We start from the raw sequence: 10,060 nt of genomic DNA, 5'->3' as shown, positions 1-10,060 counted from the left end.
TAATAGGGGTGCAATCAGGTCAGGTTGGGCTGGGTTCTTTTGAAATCAAGCATTCATCTATTATGCTGGAAAATTGAAGTACAAAATTATGGTCAAACATGAGGATGTAAGGGAGAGGTTTTGTGCATGGTGCATGACTATGCACACAACCATCAGATGGAAGTGAGAGGGGTGCACTGTAAACCCTCATCCCCCATCCAATAGTTGTGTGCATGGCCATATGCACCATACGTTTGTCAATACATAATAAGCAGTAAGCCAAAATAAGTCGTTATATTCAAATAGAAAATTCAGTAACATGTAATACATATAAGACAATCAGAAGATAATCAGATCTTCAATGTTGCTCAAGCTAGACTCTTTGTCCAGACCAATCCATTCTCATTTATCCAATGACAAATTTCTATTAGGCCAGGGCCAAAACCCAAAAGCTTAAATGCAATGTGGTTTGGATTCCAAGTTGATGTGTCATAGTGACATACCATAATTGCATGATTCACTTTCTTCTGAACATGTATATCAACTACAAATACTTTCACTTTCTGTAAAACATGGCAATAATAGACTTGAAATGGGAATGGAAGACTATGACATAATGCTGGTGGTTCAGACATATTTCCATATATGAGTTCCACAGCTCCGATTGTGACATTCTCATAAGATCCTTCAATACTCTCAGTACTCCATATGCATACATTGTGCCCTAATTGCTTGATGATAAAATCAATGAGATCTTCACCGGAAGTCGCACAGGTGCTTCGGTCGTCTCGAATGGGTCTTTCCTCACATATCTTAAGGGTGTCTTGAATAAACTGATCCATGTTTGATTCATCCACCACACCAAACATTTTCTTCAATCCCTCAATCTGGGCTAATGAAAATGGAACTTTTGATGCTAGAGGTTGCGGGAAGAATGATCTATATGACATTGGGTCCCTTAGATCAGGGACTGCCATAAAATCTCCTTCTTTTACCATTGACTCCCGGAAAAATGGCAATCCCCCTTGGTTGGTGACAGACATGGGTATTTCTTTTGGAGTGTCTTCATAAACAACTTTGATAGCATTCCACTGAGCAATTGGTGGCAAGGTTGTGTCGTCCATTGTCTTCTTCAGTAACACATTGGTAGAACAAACAATATTAGCAAGCTTACAGAACGAACGCAAATGGGAAGCCAATTCATTTTCCTCCATGAGTTTCATATAAAATGCTGCCTGGTGGAGGTTTAATGGTGAAGCCTTTGCAACTAGCCAATGTGGAGGGTCTGAAAGATTAATTATATGTTCTTCCCAATACTTTGAGAAGGCATTTTCAGCATGAAACCCCTAAAATTTGATGGGGAAAAAAATAACAAGCAAATGAGAAAGATAAATTAGGAACAAACAATAATCACATTGAAATGAATGGATAATGGAAAAACACATTTTTCTTACACTAAAGTATGCTACTATTAGAAGTCCAAGCAAAAAAATGGGACGCGTCATGGTGGAATTGAAACAAAGAACCGAATGAGTTGCAGAGTTGGGTATGTTGCTTTATGGGAATGAGTGGGGTTTTGCATGGGGATAGGTGTTTGATTTTATATAGAGGGAAAATTTTATATTAAAAAATAAAGGAGGTTTAAGGATCAGATTCTCATACGATCCTGATCCACACATATAGAATATTGGAATCCATCCTTGCTTCGTAGAAGAGGCTGTTTCCAAGTTTTGAACCTATGACCAACATGTTGCAATAGTCAACTTACTTGTTATGTCACAGGCTTGCCCACTAATGGGATACATGAGTATATGGCTAGAAATTGTGGAGAGAGCCAAACCTCTAAGGTTGTCCACATCTAACATGATGATAGCCCCCTAAATTGAAATAAGTTCACCAAAGATTTTGTTGCCTTTCCCTTTGGTCCAGAGGAATTTCGGAGTTAACCCCCCTTACACGTTATCTTCAAAACTGTCGGGGGCCTCGAAAAACCGGCTGAGACATTCAGAGATTTGGGGGTGGCAGATCTCAAGGAAATAATTTTTTTTTCGGCCTACTATATGTATATTTCTATAAATTACTTGTATAGGGTCTTGCTATAAATTTGGAGCTAGACTTTTTTCCCTAAAATCAATATGAGACAGATGTGAGGACGAACGGTTGTAATCCTTTTCTTTATTGATAGTGAACCAGATCTCATTTCACCGTGGACATAGACAATCTTATCAAACCACATAAATCCTTAGGTAATTTTTTGTGTTCTTCAATCTTTTTTGCATTGTTTTAGGTATTCATTTTTTCTACATAGATCATATTTCCATTGGTCATGGTTCAACAAGTTGCAATATATAAGTTGTGAGCAGATCATATTCCCTCTGGTCATGGTTCAACCCCTTCAAGGGATAACCATCAAGTTGTAATGTTCGGTGATGGTAGAAGTGAAGGGAAAGAAAAATGGAGAAAAACCTGGTTCAAAGGATAATTTTGTTAAAAGCTTGATGGATTTGAGTACGAACAATTAATGTTTAAAATCTTAAAAATATATGTTTAATATGTATGATCTTTTCAATCAGGTGAGACCTAAACTTCACTCCAAGTATCAAATCCCTCACGCACCCAATAAATGACATTTACTATCCAAAAATGTTGTTAAGATATACATATTAAAAAAAATTACTAAAAGTCAACTTTACAATTACACCCCACTAAAACAATTTCATATGACATCCACAATCCAAAATGTTGTCAAGTCAAAATGTATTTCCCATTTAAAAAGGTAATTGCAAATAAAACAAGAAAAAACGACTAAGAAAAGTGTGTTCAATGAAGGGGATGCAAAGTTTCTCCTTTTAAAATGTTATATAGATCCCAAACCTAACACCTCCGATATTCCTAACTCACCTAAAAAACGCGAGGTTAGAAATTTGATGAAACAAAAGCTCATCAATGAAAAAGTTGATGTCCTGACATTTTAATTAATTATGAAAATAATTTTTTTGTGAATAACCTAAGCCATAAATTTTTTGGGTTAGAAAAACTACCCATGTGGTTGGCTCTAGGAACAATTCAAATTGTTACTCTAGAAATCAATTTTAAGATTTTCAGGTCAGCATGCATAATCATGGAAAGAATTTTTGAGAGGTAGCTAGGGAAAGGAAATCTAATAGTAGCATGAAATGATAATAACAATTTAGGCATAGAAAAATAACGCAATTGTTATTGAAGGAAATTTTATTTTGAAGAGAAAATTGCATTGCCACCCCCTGAACTTTGGTCCTTATTCAATGTCACCCCTGGACATTTCGAAACATCAAAGACACCCTTAAAAATTCAAACAATTTCAAATCAGTCCCTGCCGTTAGCCGACCGTGTTAAGTGAATGAAAGTCTATTATTTTTTTCACAAAATGCCCAAAACACCCACAGCTATTGTGAGAGGATAATATTGCCCTCCCTTTCCCTTCTTTTTCTAAACCCACACTATCCCTCTCACTCCTCACTCATACGAACAAGGAAGAAGAAGAAAACCTGCAAGTTAACCGCTCCCCTCCGGCACGCAATTCTTAGACCATCTCCCCACTGGCATGCGATTCCCTTCTTCTTCTAAACCCACAATCTCCCTCTCACTCCTCATTCATACGAACAATGAAAGCTTAGAAAATAGAACCTGCAACTTGACCACTCCCCTCCGGTGTGCGATTCTCAGATTCACTGTTTATGTACATGCATCTAGGGAAAAGCCAGTGCACGTGAGTCAGTATTTTGTTGATCGAGACATTCGCAGTGACAAGGTTTCGTGGGGGAAATTTCTATGGTCGATGCTGAGAGGTAATAAGATATGCCAAAGGAAATTATATGGCCGGAATCACTGTTAAAGGCGAGGACTGAGGAGAGGATACATCTTGAAGCCTTAACATTCGGATTTCTACTCCCTTCACTCCCAAATCCCCATATAAACTTCTAATAATTTATTCATATTAATCTTAGATTACGTAAAACTTTGGGAAGAGATCCTTTCTAATCTCTGATTTACTCAAAGAATAAACGAATATAAAAGAGAAACCCAAAAAAATTAACAATTTTGTGTTATTTTATGGCTCGAAAAGGAAAGAAATTTGTCTTCAAATGGGTGTTAACCTTCCCCCAAGGCCCCAACTCCCAATTGCCATCGAAGTCTCTGGATCTCATATCGGACTAGTTGCAGGCTTGCAGCACGGACTTCAGTTACCAGCAAACGTTGAAAGTTAGAGAGAGAGAGAGAGAGAGAGAGAGGATTTCCCCTGGGTCAAGAGTCAGAGTCACAAGTCACAAGCAGATAAAAATAACCATCAGCTTCCACATTCACGCATTTGGTCCTTTTATTCAGGACTATTCAGTAAAGCGAAGGGACTTCGATCACGTTCCTCACATGCCCATTTCCCTTCTCCTGAAGTTTGGGTGATTCACATCATCTCTGGTTTTTGAGGAGTTTGTTACCTCAATATTACTTGCGTTTTCTAAGGTTTCCCCCCACATCTCTCTCTCTCTCTCTCTTCAGCTCCTTTTCTATTTTTCGGATTTCTCTTTTGAGGAGTTTGTTTCATAGTGCTGCTTACTCTAGGGGAGAATCGCACGTCGGAGGGGAGCGGTCAACTTGCAGGTTTTCTTCTTCTTCCTTGTTTGTATGAGTGAGGAGTGAGAGGGATAGTGTGGGTTTAAGGGAAAGGGAGGGCAATATTGTCTTCTTATAATAGTTGGGGGTGTTTTGGGCATTTTGTGAAAAAACTAACAGACTTTCATTTACTTAACACGGTCGGCTAACGACAGGGACTGATTTGGAATTATTTGAATTTTCAAGAGGCGTCTTTGGTGTTTCGAAAAGTTCAAGGGGTGGCATTAAATAAGGACCAAAGTTCAGGGGGTGGCAATGTAATTTTCTCTTATTTGACAGTAGATATTTAAGATATGCTTAATATAGCAACAAGCCGAATTTTCTGTTTTAGAAGCTTTATGGAAAAAAAATTTGGCTATATATGAAGTTCTAAAAGAATTTCTAGAGATGCAAAACTTTTTCCATATTAATTAATAGATATGATAAAATACAATCTAGGATTGGTCTCGTCTCAACTTTTAGATTTAGACTTATACATACAACCGCCCATGTATGGACATTCACTTTCAACCATCCATTTCATTTTTAAAAATTACAAAATTTCACTAGATTTTAAGAAATTCATCATGCACATTATTGGCCAATTGCATTTGGGCTAAAACTAAGCATATGAGCAAGGGACTATAGAAATTGTAGTTCTATACAATATGTCATGTGGTAGATAATTGTGACAATATAAAAATGCTGATGGACTAATAAAACTTCTCCCAAAGTTTATAAACATTCATGAAGAAAAAATTACTTCTCCCCCTCTTATCTTCTTTTCTTACTCCAATACTTTAACTGAATACCAATGCCAACTCAGATGATCACAAGGAGCTTCGACGTCCCAATAGTGTGTTGTCATACTCAAAAATAGCAATGAACCTTAGTTTAATGCAGCCGACTTACTTTAAACATTTAAATTCAGTTATTAGACTTTTTAAATACTAGCAACAACATCTTTGAGTATACTCCTTAACAAGCTTTGCAAATGATGATGACTTGTTCTCTAGCAACTTGGATGGGGAATCATATTCAACTACAAGGCCTGCTTAGGAGAAGAAAACATGTCAATATCTGAGTAGGAAAGAGCCAGAAAAAGATGAGAAGATGTATTATCAAACTCAATTTAATTTGTTTGATTGTGGTGTACTATTTACTAGCTACTAACCATTATCGAGAAGCATGACCATATCAACATCAAGAATTGATGTTATTCTATGTGCGATTGTGATAACAGTAGACTCTGAAAAATGTTGAAGAAGTGTTTGCTGAATTAGATAGTCAGTCCCAGTATCCACTGATGCAGTAGCTTCATCAAGTACTATCACTTTGCTACTCTTGAGTAATACCCGTCCTAAACAAACTAGTTGCTTTTGACCCATGCTCCAATTCTCTCCATTCTCAGTAACTATAATAGCCAACATGTGAAAATAGGTTAGCTAATCATAATCTTATTTTTCATTAACTTTTGTTTGCCTACTTCTTACTGGAAAAGGGATTGGGGGCTAGGGGTTAGGTTGTACATTAAAAGTTAATTATATCATACAATAATATACTAGTTCATGGATATTGATGTTGAGCAACTTTGATATAAAATAAATATTAGAAAAAACTAACCTTCAGAATCAAGCTTCCCTTCTTTCTTTCTAACTTCTTCGCCAAGTTGGCATTTATCTAAAGCCTAAGACAACAAAAATCCATGTCAACTTACCACCTAGCTTGATTATTTAAGATGGCAAAAGTGGTCATTCTTTGTGAGCTAAACAAAAGATGAAATGAAAACGCTACGAAGCAAATAGCACTCTTCTCAAGCCCAAAGTTGATCCAATGAATTGACTTCAATATCTTAGTTGGAAAAAAAAATTCCACAAGAAAGAAGTTTATATAGATACATCTCTCAACCAATCAATTGTGATGTGGTTTGTTTGTGTGCGTGTGTGTGTGTGTGAATCATTAGTAAATTGAAGATATTTCTACCCTATCTTTGTAACTCATTAAAGATTATTCATCGAATGGAAAAAATCCTCACCTCCCAAATCTGTTCATCACTGTATTCTTTAAGTGGGTCAAGATTGCTTCTTAAAGTACCCTCAAACATTGTAGGGTCTTGCGGTATGATGCTTAATCTTGTCCGCAAGTCATGAAGGCCAATCTTGGAAATGTTGACATCATCTACCAAAATCCGACCAGCTGTAGGTTCAATCATACGAAAGAGAGCCTGTATGAGAGTTGATTTACCACTTCCCGTTCGTCCAACAATACCAATCTTCATCCCTCCATGGAAAGTGCATGTGATACCTCGTAAGACAAGAGGAAGTTGTGGGGCATACCGAACCTACATATATATATCAAATAATTAAATCATTAAAATTAGAATATTCCATAGGAGCAGAAAGAACTACTCAACAACATTAGGCTTCATAGAGTCTATTAGATAAAAAGAAGAAATAAGGATTGGAATCTAAATTGGGCATTACCTGGAGATCAACAATATCAACTTTTCCTTTTGATGGCCATTCATAATTTGGCCTATTTTCTTCTACAATCAGAGGGGGCTCACTAGGGATGCATGCATATTGCAATATTCTCTCAATAGATATAATTTGATTCTCAAGAGTTCTAAGATCCCATAAAACCCCATACATACTGAAACCAAGCCCATATGTGACTATTAAACCCGCAACACCTTCAAAAGAGAAAAGAAAAGAAAACAAATTCAAATATATGCTTTCACATGAGGAATCAATTATAGTTTTCCTAAAGGATGAATTTATAAAATTCCAAATTCAAGTTTTTACCAGGACTGAGTAATTCCTTTGGCATTGAGATCAAGAAAATTAAAGAGACGGCATACGTGATAGATGCCAACATTTCCATGCGGAAGCATAACCATTCCATTGCACCTGAGAAATGAAATTTGGGTCGGGAGTACCCATCCACCAGCTTGAGGTTTGTGTCCATGAACCTATCTTCTTGATCAAAACACCTGATTGTGGTTGAACCTAAACTTGATTCAGTATAATGTTGTATAATTGGAGCATGACATACTCCTCCTAACCTTGATAGTTCTCGTGATGTACATATGTAGTATTTCTACAAGATTAGGTGCATGAAAAAAATAATGAAATTAGATTCAAAATAAAAAATTTGTAATGAATGTATAGTTGGTGAAAAACTGATATAGATTCTTCTATGAGGAATTTGTTAATGAATGAAACTATAAGAAAATATTTCACTCTATTTTATTATTCCAATTATTCTCTATTGAATGGTTACTATTCTTTTTTAATATTATTAAATGATGCTAAGATTATATACATTACTTGTATATTGACAATCCTAACATTTCAATTCCTAAATTTTTAAATAAAAAGTACAAAACATTGACATAGAACGCATCCAAAGTGAGAACTAGCAATGCACATTGGGAATTTGGACCCCTCCATTGTGGGGGTCAACCAAATGGAAGAAGGTGAGGGGGACCGCCCCAAAGTCATAGCCAGAGCTAACCTAAGTGCACAAACACATAGCGTAACGAAGGCATACTTGCTCTTTGACTAGTCTCCAGTCTCACTACTGTGTCAGAAATTGTGTTGTATCTAGATTTTTTTGGGCAAGGGAATGCTACCCGTTGGCATAGGTACAAACCAACACATATGGCCAATGGGAGGGCTGACGCAAACATCTTCTACCAAGGGTAGCATGGTCTTTCCACACCCCTATGTCTAGGCGTGTACATGCCCATGCAGGCAGTGTTCTTTCTTCTTTTACCAAAACTTCATGTTCTTATCAATTTTTAAATTCAGTTAATAACCATATGTGTGGTGTCCATTTTTTTTTCTTTTAAATCTGAATATGATTATGATGGACATACTAGACAAGATGACTTCATTATGAACGTGCAATTTACCAAAAAATGCAGTTGAATACAGCCTAGGTATCTTACTTTAGCCAAGTGTAATTCTTTAATTTACATACTTACCATAAAGTGCAGCCCACACACTCACTTAGCAAAGAAATGATCATAGAGGAAAAAAGAACTAGTGATTTCAGATGGCGATGGGTTACAAATCCACCTTCCGCATTGTGCAATGCAACCCAAACAAAGAAGAAAATTCTCAAAAATTAATTATAGAAATCTGTATCTGGGTCTCTGCTAATCATCCTAGACAACATCCTCTGCAAGAAATGAAGGGGCGACGTCCCAATGGGTAGTTTCTGCAGCATGCTTGGCTAACTTATCTGCAACATTATTGGCCTCGCGAAAATAGTGTTATTATCTATGAAGAACTAACAAGAAAGGCTTTGCAGAATCTCCATTGTTGTTCAAATATCCATGGAATGTTATGATTTTTTATACATAACACCACATTTAGAGAGTCACATTCAATCCAAAGCTTTTTCAAATTCATTTGCATGGCTTGACGGATACCCAATAAGAAAGCTCCAAACTCAGCAACGAAGTTTGTTGAGATACCATGATAAATTGTAAAACATCTTATTGGTTTCCCATTGTTGTCTCTAAAAATTCCATTCGTTGCTGATCGACCAGGATTTCCAAGAGATTAGCCTTTTATGTTCAGCTTGATGAAATCCTGCATAGGGGGGTTGCAAAGCACTTCCACAATATTTGTTTTCTAAGTTGGTCCAATTTTCACCTTCAATTTTTTAGAAAGAAGAAGGTCAGAGATTGACTTCATACTTATAGAAACCAAGGAAGAGAACTCAATCAGATCATTCAGAGTTGTCTTGACTATCGCTTGGATTGAGTGATCTCTATTATCGTGTTTCCTAGAGTTTCCTTCCTTCCAAAGGTTGAAGGGAATGAGAATGACTAAGGGCAGCCACACTTGCCGCAGCTGGATAGCATTAGCTTTCCCCTTCTACCACGAAAATAATTCTTCCATTGAAGGAAAACCATCCCAACGAATATTGAAGATGGAGAGCAATTCCTTCCAAATATTTACACAAAAGTCACATTGAAGGAAGATATGAAGGAGAGATTCTTGGTTATTTTTGCACATCTCACATCTAGAGACCAATGGCACTCTCCTCTTTTTGATTTGATCATCTGGTGGAAGGTGACCATGACTCATCCTCCAGCCAAACATAGAGAACCTTGGGTGCAAACCTTTTTGCCACACCAATTTTTTCCATCCTTATGAAGTGTTCTTCTTTCTTATACCGTCCCAAGCTGAATACACAGAAAAAAGACCCGGCTCTGTGAGAGTCTAGACATGTCTATCTTTCATAGCCACTGAAGGTGGCTCAACGGATCTGATCTGATCACATAGTGCTACAAGAGTGTCGTTAGAAACCACTAGAAAAAACCACTGCCTATCCACAATAAAATCTAATAATAAAGCTGATAAATTATTAGGAATATAAGGGTTGTTAGCAAGAAGATCCACAACTCCAGAACCATTCAACCATTGATCATACCAAA

At 36.8% G+C, this 10,060-nt stretch overlaps 2 protein-coding genes across 2 annotated transcripts in view; both read right to left on the bottom strand.

Moving 5' to 3' along the window:
* Positions 1-254: 254 nt before the first annotated feature.
* LOC122067712 (polygalacturonase non-catalytic subunit AroGP3-like) lies at positions 255-1,558 on the bottom strand. The gene is made up of 2 exons (XM_042631552.1): positions 1,434-1,558; positions 255-1,325 (listed from the first exon to the last, which is right to left on the bottom strand). The coding sequence occupies exons 1-2, from the start codon at positions 1,482-1,484 to the stop codon at positions 348-350; spliced, it is 1,029 nt and encodes a 342-aa protein (XP_042487486.1). The 5' UTR covers positions 1,485-1,558; the 3' UTR covers positions 255-347.
* A 3,698-nt stretch (positions 1,559-5,256) lies between these two features.
* LOC122067713 (ABC transporter C family member 3-like) overlaps positions 5,257-10,060 on the bottom strand; it is a 13,372-nt gene continuing 8,568 nt past the window's right edge. Inside the window, exons 5-10 of the mRNA XM_042631553.1 lie at positions 7,413-7,707; positions 7,092-7,300; positions 6,644-6,949; positions 6,232-6,295; positions 5,783-6,022; positions 5,257-5,659 (exon numbers count right to left, since the gene is read on the bottom strand). Of these exons, the coding sequence (XP_042487487.1) occupies positions 5,559-5,659; positions 5,783-6,022; positions 6,232-6,295; positions 6,644-6,949; positions 7,092-7,300; positions 7,413-7,707 (1,215 nt within the window). The 3' untranslated portion in view covers positions 5,257-5,558. The remainder of the gene's footprint in view (positions 5,660-5,782; positions 6,023-6,231; positions 6,296-6,643; positions 6,950-7,091; positions 7,301-7,412; positions 7,708-10,060) is intronic.

The sequence above is a fragment of the Macadamia integrifolia genome, unplaced genomic scaffold (genome assembly GCF_013358625.1).
Source record: "Macadamia integrifolia cultivar HAES 741 unplaced genomic scaffold, SCU_Mint_v3 scaffold3077, whole genome shotgun sequence".
NCBI lineage: Eukaryota > Viridiplantae > Streptophyta > Magnoliopsida > Proteales > Proteaceae > Macadamia > Macadamia integrifolia.
This window is presented reverse-complemented; position numbering and strand designations above follow the sequence as displayed.

Coding starts and splice junctions, on each gene's coding strand:
- LOC122067712 (XM_042631552.1), bottom strand. CDS start 1,484: ATGACGCGTCCCATTTTTTTGCTTGGACTTCTAATAGTAGCATACTTT. Junction 1,326..1,433: donor TAATAGTAGCATACTTTAGT/GTAAGAAAAATG, acceptor ATCAAATTTTAG/GGGTTTCATGCTGAAAATGC.